Consider the following 19,332-nt stretch of genomic DNA (forward strand, 5'->3'; position numbering starts at 1 on the left):
CATGTGTTTCTCAAGTATGTATGTGCGTGTGTGTACACAGAACTTTTTTCTCGTATATATTATATTGTATACAGAGTAACATATTCTGTTGTGCTGCTGCAAATAAGAATTTCATTGTTCTACCTGGGACATATGACAATAAAACTCCTGACTCTCGATGTAATTCTCTCTTTACAGAGCACTGTTACTCGGCCTTTCCTGCAACCCTCAGCTGAAGGAGGTCTCCCTTGACCTTAGCAATTGCGAGGTAAGGAGGAATGCTGTTACCCATAGAAGTACAACAGGCTCCAATAGCTGGAGAAGGATCTCGGCCCAAAACAGGCACCTGTCCATCCCCTCCCCAGATGCTGCCCGACCCACTGAGTTTCTCTGGCCCTTCGAATTTTACAATACAATATGATAGAACTTTATTTATCCCAGAAGGGAAATTGTTCTGCCAACAGTCATAAAACACAACAAGATACGTGAAACATGAAATTAAAGTGACGAGTGGCAAGTCCAGGATTGGGGATGTGCAAAGATTGGGGAGGTGGGGTGGGGGGGAGGTTTGTCAGTCTTGATCATTGAGTTCATTTAACTTGAAAATGTGATGGGGAAATATAATTCAGCCTTGAAAACCACAATTTTTTTCATGCTGACTAATTAAAATTTATTTCCAATTATATGTTGGAACTTATCGAATAGTGAAAAGCCCGGATGGAGTGGAGGCGGAGGGGATATTTCCACTAGTGGGAGAATCTAGGACCAGAGGCCACAGCCTCAGAATAAAAGGACATACCTTTAGAAAGGAGATGAGGAGGAACTTTTTCAGTCAAAGGGTGGTGCATCTGTGGAATTCATTGCCACAGACGGCTGTGGAGGCCAAGTCAGTGGATATTTTTAAAGCGGAGATAGAAAGATTCTTGATTAGTAAGGGTGTCGGGTGTCAGAGGTTATGGGGAGAAGCCATTGTGACACCAGTTTCTAATGGGCCTGTCGCACTTAGGCGATTTCTTTAGTCAACTGCAGGCGACTAGTTTGTCGCAGGGTGGTGGCCGGGAGTAGTCTCCTCAGTTGGGCAAAAAGCCCAGAAAAAGCCTCTTTCTGGTCGCCGCTAAATATTCAACATGTTGAAAAAATGTTGGCAACAGTGGGTTTGACGCCAATGAGCGTAGCTTGACGTTGGTGCTGTCGCCGGTTGTTCGGCGACCCGCTACGACTATGACAGTCGGCGGCAGTTGCCTAATAAAATCGTCCAGTTGGACAGGCCCATAAGGATGTCAGGGGTTATGGGGGAATGGGAGTTGAGAAGGAAAGATAGATCAGCCATGATCGGATGGCAGAGCAGACTTGATGGCCCAAATGGCCTTGTCCTGCTCCTAGAACTTATGAAGTTCTATACCTTAAAGATTGAACTTTGATCTTGCTGCCCCATGGACACCTCAAATCTTTGGAACCCAAGATGGAGCCCAACCCAGGGGACTCCTTGTGCGCTGGTCACACAAATGGTCCTGTAATCACCCGTTACAATCGCTCCACTCTTTTATCTACACTGCGAGTGGCTCGATTGTAATCATGGATTGTCCTTCCACGACAGGTTGGCACATAACAAAGGCTTTTCACTGTACCTCATGGTCCACGCGACAATAAACTAAACTAAATTTTAAACCAAAATCTATGTGCGTCACCTCCTCAAGACTCCCGTCTGTCTGGAGTCAACGATGTAGCTGATCCGATTCACAGTATTTACCAGAGGCCGTGTAGCAAGCACGGTGGCGCAGCGGTAGAGTTGCTGTCAGAGACCCCGGTTCGATCCTGACCAAGGGTACTGTCTGTACGGTGTTTGTACGTTCTCCCTGTGACCTGGTGGGCTTTCCCTGGTGACTCTGGTGTCCACCCAAATCCCAAAGGCATGCAAGTGCCATGATCACAGTGAATAACGGGGATGGCTTGAAGGGGCCGAATGGCCAACTCCTGCACCTATTGTCCATTGTAAATTGCCCCTGGTGAGTTAGGATGAGAAAGTGGGATAACAGAGAACCAACGAACTGGCGATCACTGGTCAGCATGGACTCGGTGGGCCGAAGGGCCTGTTTCCACGTTGTATCTTTCAACTAGACTAAAAACTAAAACTTTCTCTAATTTGTGCATCTCTATAGGTCCACTTTAGCTGCTTGGACACCGCCTCTGAATTAGAGCCACAGTATCGCGGTGCATATATGAATAATACTTTAATTTAGTTTAGAGATACAGCGCGGACACAGGCCTTTCGGCCCACCAAGTCTGCGCCGACCAGCGATCACAGTAACCCAGCACTATCCTACACCCTAACTTACCAAAGCCAAATTAACATACAAACATGGGGAAAACTTACGGGGAGAATATACTAACTCCGTACAGTCAGCACCCTTGGTCGGGTTCGAACCTGGGTCTCTGACGCTGTGAGGCAGCAACTCTACCGCTGGGCCACCGTGTCGCCCCGAGTACATGAGGAATATATTACTGTAGCTTAATAAAAACAAAAAATAGTAGGGTCCGTTCATCAGGTTTGGAAGTACCTCTGGATAGATAAACAGTCCAGGTCTCTTCATGAGAATCCATTCAGGTTGTGGTCTTGAAGCATTAAAGCCCCTGTCCCATGATGCGAGTTTACCCAAGAGTTCTCCCGAGTTAAAAAAAATAATCAAACTCGTGGTACCTCATCACGAGTATTTTTTTACTCTTGGACAATTTTCACGGTGTTGAAAAAACTTCACGAGGTACCGCGTTTCCCGAGTACCTGCCGTTAGCGTTACGAGCCGCTACGAGACATCCACGAGCTCCGACGTACCCACTACGTACATTCTATGTACTTACCACGAGTTTGATTTTTTTTAAATTCGGGAGAGCTCTTGGGTAAACTCGCATCGTGGGACAGGGGCTTAACTCTTCACTTTAATGGACGGCACGGTGGCGCAGCGATGCGGTTGTTACCTTACAGCGCTTGCAGCGCCGGAGACCCGGGTTCGATCCCGACTACGGGTGCTGTCTGTACGGAGTTTGCACGCTCTCCCCTTGACCGCGTGGGTTTCCTCCGAGACCTTCGATTTCCTCACACACGTGAAAGAGGTGTAGGTTTGTACGTTAATTGACTTTGGTAAGAATTGTAAAATTGTCCCTGGTGTGTGTAGGATAGTGCTAGTATATGGGGTAATCGCTGGTCCATGTAGACTAGGTAGGCCGAAGGGCCTGTTTCCGCCCTAGATCTCTTAAGTCTAAAGTAAAGTCTAAAGCTTCAGAAGTTTTTCTGTAACGTCCCTTATCGAAAATTCATTCAGGTTGTGGACTTGAAGCATTAATTCTCTTTCCACAGGTGCTGAGTTATTCCAGCATTTGCTTCTTTTTATTTCAGATTTACAGCATCTGCAGGATTTTTGTCTTGGTTTCTCACTTCTTGTTGCTTAATAAACTTGTGGTACTGTTGCACTAGTTAATAGCGTCAGCACCAAATATGTCAATGAACTTCAAGTCTTAAAAAGTTGGATGAGTGTAATTGTTCCTAACCAGAGGCAATCATTTCCAAATTGTTGGATGTGTTTTTATTTCATTTATATGCATTCTACCGCTTTAAATAAATTAAATGGGAAGTTTTCAGCAATTCAAAACTTTCACATTCCTTTAAAGCCCTTCCACCCAACTTCTCCATGTCGACCAAGTTGCCACATTTGCCTACATTTATAAAATTCAACGTGGTAAAGAAGTTGGGAGGTTGCGTTGCAATTGTATAAGGTGAGGCCACATTTAGAGTATTGTGTTCAGTTCTGGGCTCCATGTTACGGGAAAGATGTTGTCAAGCTGGAAAGGGTTCTGAGAAGATTTACGAGGATGTTGCCAGAACTCGAGGGCCAGACCTATAGAGAGAGGTTGAGTAGGCTGGGACTCTATTCCTTGGAGTGCAGGAGGATGAGGGGTGATCTTATGGAGGTGTACAAAATCGTCAGAGGAATAGATCAGGTAAACGCACAGCATCTCCAGCCTAGAGAAGGGGAATCGAGAACCAAAGGAGGGGGGGGAAGACTTAATAAGAAGCTGAGGGGTAGCTTTTTCCACACAAATGGTGGTGGGTGTATGGAACGAGCTGCCGGAGGAGGTAATTATGACAGGCACTATCACAACGTCTAAGAAACATTTGGACAGGTACATGAATAGGACAGGTTTAGAGGGATATGGGCCAAACGCAGGCAGGTGGGACGTGTAGATGGGACATGTTGGCCGGTGTGGGTAAGTTGGGCCGATGGGCCTGTTTCCATGCTGTATCACTCTATGACGAGGGTAGATGGGACATGTTGGCCAGTATGGGCAAGTTGGGCTGAAGGGCCTGTTTTCATGCTGTATCACTCTATGACGAGGGTAGATGGGACATGTTGGCCAGTATGGGCAAGTTGGGCTGAAGGGCCTGTTTCCACGCTGTATCACTCTATGACTAGCGTAGAAGGGAAAAGTTGGCCGGTGTGGGCAAGTTGGGCTGATGGGCCTGATTTTCACTCCTGTGTCACTCTATGACTAACGTGATGCAGAGAGCAAGGTTGCTGAATTCACTGTGCTGTGATGCTTTTGCCTATTCCAGCTTTGCACTGATATTTTCCATTCTTTCCCCCTCTACTGCTTTCCTTAGCTTGGTCACTGTGTAAGTACCTTCCCTGCTTTTTAACCTCTGTTGATCCAGAAAAATGCCTTGCTCACCTTGCCTTGTCAGGGTTGCCATTTGGAACGTCTTGACGCAGACATTTTGTGCATGAGTATCTTTGCTCAGGCAGTATTTTCCATGAAGTGATGGGCCTGTGATCGATCATTTGAACAATCAATTGAAAGAAATTCAAATTCAAAGAAAAAAAATGTTTGGGCCTGTCCCACTTAGGCGACTCTTTAGGCGACTGCCAGGGACTAGTTTTAATGGAATTCACCTACGACAGCACCTACGACAACCTACAAGAGCAAAAATTCTCGCCACTGTCGCCACATGCTGAATATTTTGCAGCAGTCGCCCAAAAAAATCGCCTAAGTGGGACAGGCCCAAAGGTTTTTTTTGGTGTATCAGTTACGAAAACTAAAACTAAATAAAATTGACAATGTTTTACCTATCCAGTTGTAAAGACTGTACATGGAGATGTACATGGAGATGTAAGCACATTACTCATTGAAAATCTACTGCTATATTAGTTATCATGCCAATTATTAATAATTCAACTCTTTTGTTTCAGCTTTTTTAGTTTTAGAGATATAGTGTGGAAACAGGCCCTTCGGCCCACCGAGTCCATGCTGACCATATACCCCATCCACTACCAACCGATTAACCGTTCACTGGTTCTATGTTGTGGGGCAATTACCACAAGCCAACAGACCTGCACGTCTTTGGAGTGGGGGAGAAAACACACAATGGTCACACGGAGAACATGCAAACTCCACACAGACAGCAGATGTAGTCAGGATTTAAACCGGGTTTCCGGCGCCGTGAGGCAGCAGCTTTAACTCTGCACCATGTCGCCTTAGTTTACTTATAGCTTTCAATGTTCTTGCATATACCTTTGAGCTGACTATTATGAAATAAAGTTAAATAAATGAGAGATGGAGACACAAGAAGGGTCACTCATCTTGTTCGATCCCGGCCTGAGGTGCCGTTTGACAAAAGACAATAGACAATAGGTGCAGGAGGAGGCCATTCGGCTCTTTGAGCCAGCACCACCATTCAATGTGATCATGGCTGATCATCCCCAATCAGTACCCCGTTCCTGCCTTCTCCCCATATCCCCTGACTCCAGAGAATCAGCCTCCACCGCCCTTTGAGGCAAAGAATTCCACAGATTCACAACTCGGGGTGAAAAAGTTTTTCCACGTCTCCGTTCTAAACGGCCTAGCCCTTATTCTTAAACTGTGGCCCCTGGTTCTGGACTCCCCCAACATCGGGAACATGTTTGCTGCCTCTAGCGTGTCCAATCCCTTATTAATCATATATGTTTCAATAAGATATCCTCTCATCCTTCTAAAGTCCAGTGTATACAAGCCCAGTCGCTCCATTCTTTCAACATATGACAGTCCCGCCATCCCGGGAATTGTGAACCTACGCTGTACTCCCTCAATAGCAAGAATGTCCTTCCTCAAATTTGGAGTCTGTGTGGAGTTTGCACGTTTTCCCTGTGACCGCGTGAGTTTCCTTCGGGTGATCCAGTTTCCTCCCGCATTTGAAACACGTGCGGATTTGTAAGTCAATTGGCCCTCTGTAAATTGCCCCCTAGTGTATAGAGAGTGGATGACAAAGTGGGATAACCTAGAACTAGTGTGTACGGGGTGATCGATGGTCGGCATGGACCCGGTCGGCCGAAGAGTCTTGATTAGTATTTCCATGCTGCTAAACTCACCTATCCATGGTCTAGAGATGCTGCCTGACCCCACTGGGTTACTCCAGCACTCTGAAACGTTACCTATCCATGTTCTCCAGAGATGCTGCCTGACCCACTGAGTTACTCCAGCACTTTGTGAAACGTCACCTACCCATGTTCTCTAGAGATGCTGCCTGACCCGCTGGGTTACACCAACACTCTGTGTCCTTTTTTTTACAGAAATGTAAAATGTCTCAAAGATTAATTGGATGCAACAGAACTTTAAATTCTGTGTCACTGTTCAGATATTTTTATGTCACAATTGTTATTGAACATCTAATAGAAACCAGGGAAAGTTAGGATCTAGCATTAGAAAGTGTTATCAAATATTACTAGGGGTATATTTGGCACATACTGCTGCTCCATGTACCAACTAGAACAGTTGCAGTTCCATTTGGCACATACACATCCACCACCAGTTTTCCAGCACCCTTGGTTCCAGAGCCTTTCTGGATTATCCATTTTGCCAGACTAACAGGACGGCACGGTGGCGCAGCGGTAGAGTTGCTGCCTCACAGCACCAGAGACCCGGGTTCGATCCTGACCACGGGTGCTTGTCTGTACGGAGTTTGCACATTCTCCCCGTGACTAGGTTTAGTGGTAAATTTCAAGTGCGCTCTCGTAGTTTTGTCTGAACGAAACAGTGTCCTGTCCGAACAGTGGCAGGAAAATCGATGCTGGGCCTGGATTTGATTTTGAAACGAGTTCAGGAAAAGATGTTTATGAAAAAAAAAATTCTGAGTTGCAAAGTTATAAAATTTATAAAATCACGCATTTGTAAGTTGCCGCCCAAGTGTTGGGATTGTTTATAACCAAGAACGTCACAAATCCATGGAAGCGACCCTATTATCCTTCTCCATTTATGTTGCTCACTCCTCGATTCTTCAGCTTGCAATTGCCTTTTTTCTGTTGTCCCCTTTCCTCAATGCTGCTTTCTGCTGCTTTTTTATGTTTTGATCTTCATGGCTCCATCCAAAGTTGTCCATTGAATTGATGACATAATTGAGCTTCCAAGATGGCGTCTGACGCAGGCGACCATTTGCTTGCTCGCCACAGAAGCAGATCTGCAATCACATATTACAATCTCTCCACACTCACAAACCTGTCGATGGGCGATCGATGGTCGGCGTGGACTCTGTGGGTCGAAGGTCCTGTTTCCACGTTGTATTTCTAAAACTAAACCTAAATGATCAGTCTGTTTATAACCAGCCATTTGACCTTGCATCACAACAACAGGAAGACATTGTTAAAAAAACTTCAGGCCAGTGATAGCATCTTGCTAAAATGGATATTATCTTCTGTGCACTGGTTGCACAGAAAAATACCTTCATACATCTTAGATACATTAGACAAGATACATGGATAGGACAGGTTTGGAAGGATAGGGACCAAATACAGGCAGGTGGGACTGGTGTAGCTGGGACATGTTGGCCAGTGTGAGCAAGTTGGGCCAAAGGGCCTGTTTCCACACTGTATCACTCTGTGTCTCGATTATTTTACTTGAAATAATTAAAATCTCGTCATTGTATCCCAGTTAATCCGGTTTCAATATCTCTTTCGTTCCAGCTGAGATCGGGTGGAGCTCAGATCTTGGAAGGATGCATCGCTGAAATCCATAACATTTCAAAACTGGATATTTCAGATAATGGTGAGTGCGAGTATTTGTTTTGTTTTTTTGTCGCATTGAATCTCGTCTTGTGTTTAATGTATAGAGGGAGGAATCGATGAGAAAATTATGGCCGCGTTCCATAACGCCACGGTGAAAGCTCAATAAAATTAGTCTCAGACATCATTTGCAAGCATTGGAAACATTTACAAATTGGCTAGGAAGGAACTGCAGATGCCGGTTTAAATCGAAGATAGACACTGAATGGAGAGATGGAATGGGTGACGTTTCTGGTCAAGACCCTTCTTCAGTCTGAGGAACCGAAGAAGGGTCTCGACCCGAAACATCACCCATTCCCTCTCAACAGAGATGCTGCCATTCCTGCTGAGTTACTCATTCAGTGTCTATTTGCAAATTGGCAGCTCTGGACAAAGTATTTCATATTTCAGTGTCAAACAGGATTTGGGAGTTGTGAACATAAATACAGGTCCACCTGTATTACAGCGCCTGATACCGAATCTATCTATCTCCGCCTTAAAAATATCCCCTGTCTTGGCCTCCACAGCCTTCTGTGGAACCCCCTTTAATCAGGACTTCCACAGCCAATCGGCATGTTAAGTCAGCTCCCAGTGGCCGGGGCTCTGGCCGGAGCCAGCAAATCCATTCCCATAGCCGGATTTGGGGGCCGGATGGGATGGTCAAAAAGGCTTTTGGCACGTTGGTCTTCATCAGTCTGAGTATTGAGTATAGAAATTATGCTTTCCACATTTTACTCTAGTTTAGAGATACAGCGCGGAAACAGGCCCTAGGGACAATTTACAATTTTACCCCAAATAACCTACCAACCTGTACGTCTTTGGAGTGTGGGAGCACCCGGAGAAACATAGAAACATAGGTTGGTAGGTTATTTGGCTTGGTAAAATAACCTACCAACCTGTACGTCTTTGGAGTGTGGGAGCACCCGGAGAAAACCCACGCAGGTCACGGGGAGAACGTACAAACTCCGTACAGAAAGCACGTGCGGTCAGGATTGAACCCGGGTCTCTGGCGCTGTGAGGCAGCAACTCTACCTCTACCGCTGTGCCACCATGCCTGTTACTTTTTCCCACATCAGCAAATCCCGATATTAAGTAAAATCATGTTGGCCGGATTTATCAACCATCTTTAAACAAATTTAACATCACGATTTCAACTGAGGCAGCATTTTTACAATTCACTTCCCTCCTGTTGAGTAACGTGAAAAGGAGATTTTGAAGCCTTTGAAGATAAAAATCATTCATTCAGAAACGATAAATTAACTGATAGGAAGTGTAATCATAATTGAGTTCTCAGCGGCTCAGCTTTTGAAGCTGAATTAAGTGCTACATGTCAGTGAAGTTTTAATTTCGTTTGGTTTAGTTTAGAGATACAGCGCGGAAACAGGCCCTTCGGCCCACCGAGTTCGCACCGACCAGCGATCTCCGCACATTAACACAAGCCCACACACACTCGGGGCATTTTTTACTTTTTATACATTTTTACTGAAGCCAATTAACCTACAAACCTGTACGTCTTTGGAGTGTGGGTGGAAACCGAAGACCTCGGAGAAAACCCACGCAGGTCATGGGGAGAACATGCAAACTCCGTACAGACAGCACCCATAGTCAGGATCGAACCCGGGTCTCTGGCGCTGTGAGGCAGCAACTCCACTGCTGTGTCACCGTGCCGCCCTATATAACTTTGAATAGTCACTTCATTGACCGATTCCAACATTTCATAAGTGGTCTCCCACTGAACTAGAAAAGCATTGTTTATGTGAAACATGAACTGTGTTGAAATAATTCATCATTCGGCCGAGTTCTCATTGACCGACTGAATCTCAACAGGTACAAGACGTCAAGTTAAGTTTATTTGTCACATGCACATACAAGATGTGCAGTGAAATGAAAGTGGCAATGCCTGTGGATTGTGCAAAAAACTATAGAACAGAATAGAACAGAATCAGTATTTACATGCTAGAAAATATTTTTTTACAAAAGACACAACACAACAGTAAATTAGTCCAGTAAACTCGTCCCTGGTGAGATAGGAGTTTACAGTCCTGATGGCCTGTGGGAAGAAACTACGTCTCATCCTCTCTCTGTTTTCACAGCATGACAGCGGAGACGTTTGCCTGACCGTAGCAGCTGGAACAGTCCGTTGCTGGGGTGGTAGGGGTCCCCCATAATGTTACTGGCTCTGGATCTGCACCTCCTGGTGTATAGTTCCTGCAGGGGGGGTGAGTGTAGTTCCCATAGTGCGTTCAGCCGAACGCACTACTCTCTGCAGAGCCTTCTTGCCCTGGGCAGAGCTGTTCCCAAACCAGATTGAGATGTTGCCGGACAAGATGCTTTCTACAGCCCCAGAGTAGAAGCACTGAAGGATCCTCAGAGAGACTCTGAATTTCCTCAGCGGCCTGAGGTGGTAAAGGTGCCGCCTTGCCTAAAGGGCCTGTCCCACTTGGCCGTCATTTGCACCTCATTTACGCGTCATATGTAAAATAGGTCGGCGCGTGGGTGACGCACGCATTGCACATGGTGAGGCGTGGAATCACATGCGTGGCGCGCGGCATTCCAGGATTACGTAGTTTAACAAAATCCTCGCGCACCACCTGCGTGAATTATCGCGTACGCACACTGAAGCATTGGCGTCACACGCTGGCGTCCCGACGTCTCACATGTATCGCATGGTGAAGATTGTTAAGGGCTTGGACACAATAGAGGCAGGAAACATGTTCCCGATGTTGGGGGAGTCCAGAACCAGGGGCCACAGTTTAAGAATAAGGAGTAAGCCATTTAGAACGGAGATGAGGAAACACTTTTTCTCACAGAGAGTGGTGAGTCTGTGGAATTCTCTGCCTCTGAGGGCGGTGGAGGCAGGTTCTCTGGATGCTTTCAAGAGAGAGCTAGATAGGGCTCTTAAAGATAGTGGAGTCAGGGGATATGGGGAGAAGGCAGGAACGGGGTACTGATTGGGGATGATCAGCCATGATCACATTGAATGGCGGTGCTGGCTCGAAGGGCCGAATGGCCTACTCCTGCACCTATTGTCTGTTGTGACGCATGGTTATGTCACCGTGCGTCGATGTCAATAGCCATGTGCGCCGGAGGGTCTTCTAATGATGTCACGCGCACCAGACGGCTGTGCTGCCTCGTGATTTGCGAGCGACTTTGCGCATCACGACGCGTTGACCCATTTTACATATGACGCGTAAATGAGGCGCAAATGACGGCCAAGTAGGACAGGCCCTTTACTCACCAGTGCGGCAGCGTGTGTTGTGTGTTGCCCCCAACCCAGGTGACGACTAGCCACCAAAGCAGATCTACAAACTCATGGTACAATCGCTCCAGACTCTTAAATCTCTACTCCGACAGCAAGATTTCCTTGAACAGACTTTGCTGGCATTACCTTGCACTAAACGTTATTCCCTTATCATGTATCTACACACTGTAAAATGGCTCGATTGTAATAATGAATTGTCTTTCCAGTGACTGGTTAGCACGCAATAAAAGCTTTTCATTGTACCTCGGTACACGTGACAATAAACTAAACTGAAACTGAAACAAATAGGAAACAGTCTATTCCAAACATGCTGGTCACAACGATAAAAACAGCCAGTTTAATTTAGTTTAGAGATACGGCGTGGAAACAGGCCCTTCGGCCCACCGAGTCTGCGCTGACCAGAGATCCCCGCACATAAACACCATCCTACACACACTAATGACTATCTACAATTTTATCGAAGGCCAATTAACCTACTAACCTGCACGTCTTTGGAGTGTGGGAAGACACTGGAGCTCCAAGAGAAAACCCATGGGGAGAACGTACAAACTCCGTTCAGACATCGCCCGTAGTCAGGATCGAAACCAGGTCTCTGGCATTGTAAAGCAGCAACTCTACCGCTGCACCACCCTTATGGTGCTCTCCATCGCAATGTGAGATTCTACGCTTCCCCTTTGTCTGACATCTACCATCATTTCCATAGATATTGGAGAGATGGCACGGTGGCGCAGCGGTAGAGTTGCTGCCTCACAGCGCCAGAGACCCGGGTTCGATCCTGACCACGGGAGCTGTCTGTAAGGAGTTTGTACGATCTCCCCGTGGCCTGCGTGGGTTTTCCCCCGGGTGGTCCGTTTTCCAACCACACTCCAAAGACGTGCAGGTTTGTAGGTTAATTGGCTCCGGAAAAATAGTAAATTGTCCCTAGTGTGTGTAGGGCCGTGTTAATGTGCAGGGATCGCTGGTCGGCACGTACCCGGTGGGCCGAAGGGCCTGTTTCCACGCTGTCTCTCTAAACTAAACTAAAGAGATGATGGAATACATCTCCCGATTTGAAAAACAACTCAATTTGTGCAAATGGTTTTTGGTTGCATTGAGAACACACTAGAATATTAATAGGTTATTATTGAGCCCTTGTGATCTGGGTTGGATTGCTTTATGACCACAGCAGAAATTAGCTATCAATATATTTTTATTGAACTGCATTTCAAAACTGCATTTTCCATTTCAATGCAGTAAATCTGCATTTAGTAACGTGATGCATGCAGAATTGCTGCTTGCAATCATAACAAGACTAATTAATGAAGGTATGGAAGAGAGACTGTTATTTTTAGAGATACAGTTTAGTTTAGAGATACTGCGTGGAAACAGGCCATGCGGCCCAACGTGTCCACACCAACCAGCGATCCCTGCACACTAACACATGGTAATGGGGGTAGAGTGCTGACATGGATAGAAAATTGGTTGTGCAGACAGGAAACAAAGAGTAGGGATTAACGGGTCCCTTTCAGAATGGCAGGCAGTGACTAGTGGGGTACCGCAAGGCTCCGTGCTGGGACTGCAGCTATTTACAGTATACATTAGTGATTTAGATGAAGGGATTAAAAGTAAAATGAGCAAATTTGCTGATTACACAAAGCTGGGTGGCAGTGCGAACTGTGAGGAGGATGCTATGAGGACGCAGGGTGACTTGGACTGGTTGGATGAGTGGGCAGATGCATGACAGATGAAGTTTAATGTGGATAAATGTGAGGTTTGGTGGCGAGAACTGGAAAGCAGATTATTATCTAAATGGTGTCAAGTTGGGAAAAAGGGAAGTACAATTGGATCAGGGGGTCCTTGTTCATCAGTCAATGAATGCAAGCATGCAGGGCAAGCATGCAGTGGGCAGTGAAGAAAGCGAATGGCATGTTGGCCTTTATAACAAGAGGAGTTAGTATAGAAGCAAAGAGATCCTTCTGCAGTTGTACAGAGCCCTGGTGAGACCACACCTGGAGTATTGTGTGCAGTTTTGGTCCCCTAATTTGAGGAAGGTTCCACCTTTGAGGTCTTGGTTGGATTGCACTTTGTCAGGGACCTCCCACTCGACCTTACCACCATGTGTGGCCCTACCAGGAGCACAGCTCCAGACGGCATCGCTCTCAGGATCTCAGGTCCACACAATCTTCCCCACCACGACAAGGTGACAATCCACGCACGTGACAATAAACTAAACTAAAGTATTGGCATCACTTTTACAGTCTAAAGGGGCTGTCCCACTTGGGCGACCTAATCCGCGAGTTAAGGAGAGTGTCTTCGACCTTCGAGCTCGAGGGCACTCGCCTGGAAAGCCTCGAGCTGGATCTACCGTCCACTGCACCACGAGTTCAAAATAACCATGCCGATTCAAATTTTACAATATTTTTCAACATGCTGAAAACCTTTCCGCGACCTAGCTAGCTGAGGCCACGAGTATTCGGGAACTTCCTTCGAGCATGAAGGAGAGTTCCAGCAACCTCATAGGACCTCCTAGACCACGGGTCGACCATGCTGCGAATTTGAAGGTCGAAGACACTCTTCTAAACTCGCAGATTAGGTCGCCCAAGTGGGACAGCCCCTTAAGAAGTTCAACGCTCTGCGTTGTTTGCCCGTGTGCGGCACGGTGGCGCAGCGGTAGAGTTTCTGTACATACACGTCCACCAACCAGCGATTTTCCGGCAACTGGTGGTCCGGCACCTTCCTTTAATCTGGACAACATTACAGGAGCGCACTTAAAATCCCTTCCCGGATTTCCACCACCCCCCCCCCCCCCTGTAAATGTGGCGCCTAGGCCGGGTGTGGCGGCCGATCTCGAGCCGGCAGATCCGTTCCCGTCGCTTACTCCCGGGGCCGACTTTGCGGGCTGGTATCACAGTCCCTCGCGGAACGTTCCGGTACTCCTCTCGGAGACTGGGACCTCTGCTGGTCCGACAAAACAGATAATCCGGAAAGGCTGCTGGAAAATGGGTGTTGGACCTGTATTCAATTTCAATTCAATTCAATTCAACTTTAATGTCATCGCACAAATACAAGTATCAGTACAACGAAATGCAGTTTTGCGTCAGACCGTAGTAGTTGTACATAAAGAGAAAAAAAAAAATAGAAAGAGGGAAGATACAGAATAATCAGGAAATACAGAATGATTAAACAAAGGGGACGGAGGGACCAGAGAAATCTATCGTCGGGACTCTGAGTTCAGCAATGTGATTGTGTTGTTATAGAAGCTTTTCCTCATCCTACTAGTACGTGACCTGAGGCTCCTGTACCGCCTCCCTGATGGGAGGAGGGCAAACAGTCCATGGTTGGGGTGTGAGGGGTCTTTGATGATCTTCCCAGCCCGTCTCAGACACCGTTTTCGGTGGAGGGCATACATGGCAGGGAGCGGGGCACCGATGATGTACTGCGCGGTTTTCACCACCCGTTGTAGTGCCTTCCTGTCCGCAGCAGTGCAGCTGCTGTACCATACCGTGAAGCAGGTGGTCAGGATACTCTCTATGGTACAGCGGTAAAAGTTGGTCAGGATCTGGGGGGACAGGTGAGCTTTCTTGAGCCTCCTAAGGAAGTAAAGGCGCTGCTGTGCCTTTTTGATCAGCTTGGAGGTGTTGAGGGACCAGGACAAGTCCTCCGAGATATGTACTCCGAGGAATTTATAGCTGGAGACGCGCTCCACCTCAGTCCCGTTTATATGGATGGCGGTATGACTGCCTCCTCTGGTCTGCCTGAAGTCAACAATAATCTCCTTCGTCTTTTTGGAGTTGAGGACGAGGTTATTGTCGGCACACCAGGTGGTCAGGTGCTGGATCTCATCCCTGTAGGCTGACTCATCGTTGTCACTGATCAGTCCTACTACCGTGGTATCGTCAGCAAACTTAATAATGGCGTTGGATCCGTACTTTGGGATGCAGTCGTGGGTGAAGAGGGAGTAGAGGAGAGGGCTGAGCACACAGCCCTGTGGCACGCCGGTGTTCAGTGTTATAGTGGAGGAGGTGAGGTTATTGACCCTAACAGACTGTGGTCTGTTAGTGAGGAAGTCCAGTGTCCAGTTGCAGAGGGAGGTGGAGATGCCAAGTCCACTGAGTTTGGTGATCAAGCTGGCTGGGATGACGGTGTTAAAGGCAGAGCTGAAATCAATGAACAGCAGCCTGATGTAGGAGTTGTTGTTGTCCAGGTGGGTCAGGGCAGAGTGTAGGGCCGCCGATATGGCGTCCTCTGTAGACCTGTTGGTCCGGTAGGCAAACTGATTGGGGTCCAGTGTGGGGGGGAGGCTGGCTTTGAGGTGAGCCAAGATCAGCTGCTCAAAGCACTTTGCAATGACAGTATACGACAGTGTTCACTCGAAGTACTGGAGTAAGTTATAAACCTGGTATTGAAACCCAGTAATGGTATTGTTAAGCTGAAAAGAGTGTAGAGAAAATGAGAACTGCATAGGAACAGGCCCTTCGGCCCAAAATGTTTGTGCCAAACAGGATGTCAAGTTAAATTGATCTCATCTGCTGTACATGATCCATATCCCTCTAGTCCCAGGCCTATCTAAAGGCCTCTTACATGCCACTATCGTATCTGCCTCCACCACAACCCCTGGAAATGTTTTCCAGGCCCCCACCACTCTCTGTGTGAAGAAAAACATGTCCCGCACATTAAACTTTCCCCCTTCACTTTATATTTACGGGTTAATCAACTTGAAAAGATCTTGTGAAAAGAATTCTGACTGTCCACCCGACCTGGGTTTGTGGGTTAGTTGGCGTCTGTAAGAACTTCACTTTGTAAGTTGATGGGTTCATACATGGTTGGAGCAGAGTTAGCCCATCAAGTCTACTCCGCCATTCAATCACGGCTGATCTATCTCGCCCTCTCAACCCCATTCTCCTGCCTTCTCCCCATAACCCCTGACACCCAGAGTAATCAAGAATCTATCAATCTTCACTGCAAAAATCCCCAATGACTTGGACTCCACCGCCGTCTGTGGCAATTAATTCTGTCTGATCGGACTTTGCTGGCTTTATCTTGCACTAAACGTCATCACGTTCTTCTCTTTATCGTGTATCTGTACACTGCGGACGGCTCGATTGTAATCATGTATTGTCTTTCCGCTGACTGGCTCGCAGGCAACGGGAAGCTTTTCACTGTACCTCGGTACACGTGACAATAAACTAAACTCAACCATAGTTTAGGAAATTCCTCCTGATCTCCGTTCTAACATTCAATGCCCCAAACAAAATAACATGCAGCCCGCTCAGTGGAGTTCACATTTAGTATGATTAGATTCTAGATTAGTACCGGTATCAGGGGTTGTGGGGAGAAGGCAGGAGAATGGGGTTAGGGGGGAGAGATATATCAGCCATGATTGAATGGCGTAGTATGCTTGATGGGCCGAATGGCCGAATTCAACTGCTGTCACTTATGATCTTATTTTAGTTTAGTTTAGAGATACAGGGCAGAAACAGGCCCTTCGGCCCACCGAGTCTGCACCGACCCCCAATTACCCACTAGGGACAATTTATACATTCACCAAGCCAATTAACCTACAAACCTGTCCGTTTTTGGAGGGTGGGAGGAAACCGAAGATCTCGGAGAAAACCCATGCCGGTCACGGGGAGGACGTACAAACTCCGTACAGACAGCACCCGCAGTTGGGATCGAACCCGGGTCTCCACCGCTGCGCCACCACCCCCAACACTCCTATACACACTTGGGGTGGTGGCGCAGCGGTGGAGACCCGGGTTCGATCCCAACTGCGGGTGCTGTCTGTACGGAGTTTGTACGTCCTCCCCGTGACCTGCATGGGTTTCTCCAAGATCTTCGGTTTCCTCCCACCCTCCAAAAACGGACAGGTTTGTAGGTTAATTGGCTTGGTGAATGTATAAATTGTCCCTGGTGGGTGTAGGATAGTGTTAATGTGCGGGGATCGCTGGTCATCGTGTACCCGGTGGGGGGGGGGAAGGGCCTGTTTCTGCATTGTAGCTCTAAACTAAACTAAACTAATTTACATTTATACCGAGCCAATTAACCTCCAAACCTGTATGTTTTTGGAGTGTTGGAGGGAACAGTATATCTCGGAGAAAACCCACAGGGAGAATGTACAAACTCCATACAGACAGCACCCGTAGTCAGTCTCGAACCCGTGTCTCTGGCGCTGTAAGGCGGTAGCTCTATCGCTGCGCCACTGTGCCACCCTGGTCTTATGAATTATGCAGTTGGTGTGTTCAATCTGCAATAGATCGGGTAGATGCGCAGTCTCTTGCCCAGAGTAGGGGAATCGAGGACCAGAGGACATAGGTTCAAGGTGAAGGGGGTAAAGATTTAATAGAAATCTGTGGGGTAACATTTTCACACAGAGGGTGGTGGGAACAAGCTGCCGGAGGAGGTAGTTGGGGCTGGGACTATACCAATATTTAAGAAACATAGAAAATAGGTGCAGGAGTAGGCCATTCGGCCCTTCGAGCCTGCACCGCCATTCAATATGATCATGGCTGATCAATGGAAGGGTGGTGGGTTTGTGGAACAAGCTACCAGAGGACGTAGTTGAGGCTGGGACTATCCCAACATTTAAGAAACAGTTCCATGGATGGGACAGGTTTGGAGGGATATGGGCCAAACGCCTGCAGGTGGGACTAGTGTAGCTGGGACATGTTGGCCGGTGTGGGCAAGTTGGGCCGAAGGGCCTGTTTCCACACTGTATCACTCTGTGACTATGAGGAATGCTGATATTCACCTCACCTCAAGAGAACGTAGAGTGATGCAGCAGAGCAACAGGGTCTCGACCCAAATGCCCCCTATTCCTTTTCTCCGGAGATGATGCCTGACCCGCTGAGTTACTCCACACCGCATGACTCTGCGACCCTATCTTGTTTTGCACAGGTTTAGACTCTGACCTTGCCACCCTTGTGGTGTGGATGAGCAAAAACAGATCGATCCGACACCTCGCCCTGGGCAAAAACTTCAACAACATCAAGTCCAAGTAAGTACATTTTACAGCTCATCATTATCTAAACTTGGGAATCCGCCTAATAAGAGTTAAGGGCCCTGTCCCACTTGGCGGTTTTTTACTTCGACTGCTGGTGTCATATCAGGGTCGCCGAAAGATATTGAACATTTCAAAATCCAACGACGACAAAAAAAATGTTGCGACACTTGAGGAAACACCACGCGTCAATACGCCATCACCGTAACTTTTTCGGTGACCCGACACGTCAGTCAATGATGCCGGCAGTCGCCGAAAAAATCGCCAAGTGGGACAGGCCCTTTTGTCCTGTTGATTTCAAGTAAATCCATTTGGCATGATATAGAGTCATAGAGTCACAGCGTGGAAACAGGCCCTTCGTCCCAACTTGCCCACACCGGCCAACATGTCCCGTCTACAGGAGTCCCAGCTGCCTGCGTTTGGCCCATATCCCTCCAAACCTGTCCTATCCATGTACCTGTCTAAATGTTTCGTACATATTGCGATAGTACAAACTCCTCCGGCAGCTCGTTCCATACACCCACCACCCTTTGTGTGAAAATGTTAACCCTCAAATTCCTATTATATTTAACCCCCCCCTCTCTCCTTAAACCTAGAGGTATGTCCACTGGTCCTCGATTCCCCTACTCTGTGCAAGAGACTTTGTGCGTCTACCCGATCTATTCCTTTCATGATCTTGTACACCTCGATAAGATCACTCCTTATCCTCCTGCACTCCAGGGAATAGAGTCAACCTCTCCCTATAGCTCAGACCCTCGAGTCCTGGCAACATCCTCGTAAATCTTCTCTGTACACTTACCAGCTTGACGACATCTCTCCTCTAACATGGTGCCCAGAACTGGACGCAATGCTCTAAATCTGCTTCCACCAGATCTATTCTTGTCACGATTTTGTGTATCTTGTGAGGGATATTTGGTCTGGCAGCAACATGAAGACGTTTATTGGCCAAGTATTCACATACAAGGAATTTGCCTTGGTGCTCCGCTCGCAAGTAACAGCATGACATACAGTAACAATTAAGAACGACACATAAAACATTAAACATTAATAATAAA

At 47.2% G+C, this 19,332-nt stretch overlaps 1 protein-coding gene across 4 annotated transcripts in view; it reads left to right on the top strand.

The window, feature by feature from the left end:
* LOC129708531 (F-actin-uncapping protein LRRC16A-like) overlaps positions 1-19,332 on the top strand; it is a 301,981-nt gene that overhangs the window by 185,820 nt on the left and 96,829 nt on the right. For all 4 annotated transcript variants that reach the window (XM_055654335.1, XM_055654351.1, XM_055654347.1 and 1 more), the window contains exons 17-19: positions 178-247; positions 7,962-8,043; positions 18,175-18,274. In XM_055654335.1, coding sequence (XP_055510310.1) covers positions 178-247; positions 7,962-8,043; positions 18,175-18,274 — 252 coding nt within the window. The remainder of the gene's footprint in view (positions 1-177; positions 248-7,961; positions 8,044-18,174; positions 18,275-19,332) is intronic.

This window comes from Leucoraja erinacea, chromosome 2, assembly GCF_028641065.1.
Source record: "Leucoraja erinacea ecotype New England chromosome 2, Leri_hhj_1, whole genome shotgun sequence".
Classification (NCBI taxonomy): Eukaryota; Metazoa; Chordata; class Chondrichthyes; order Rajiformes; family Rajidae; genus Leucoraja; species Leucoraja erinaceus.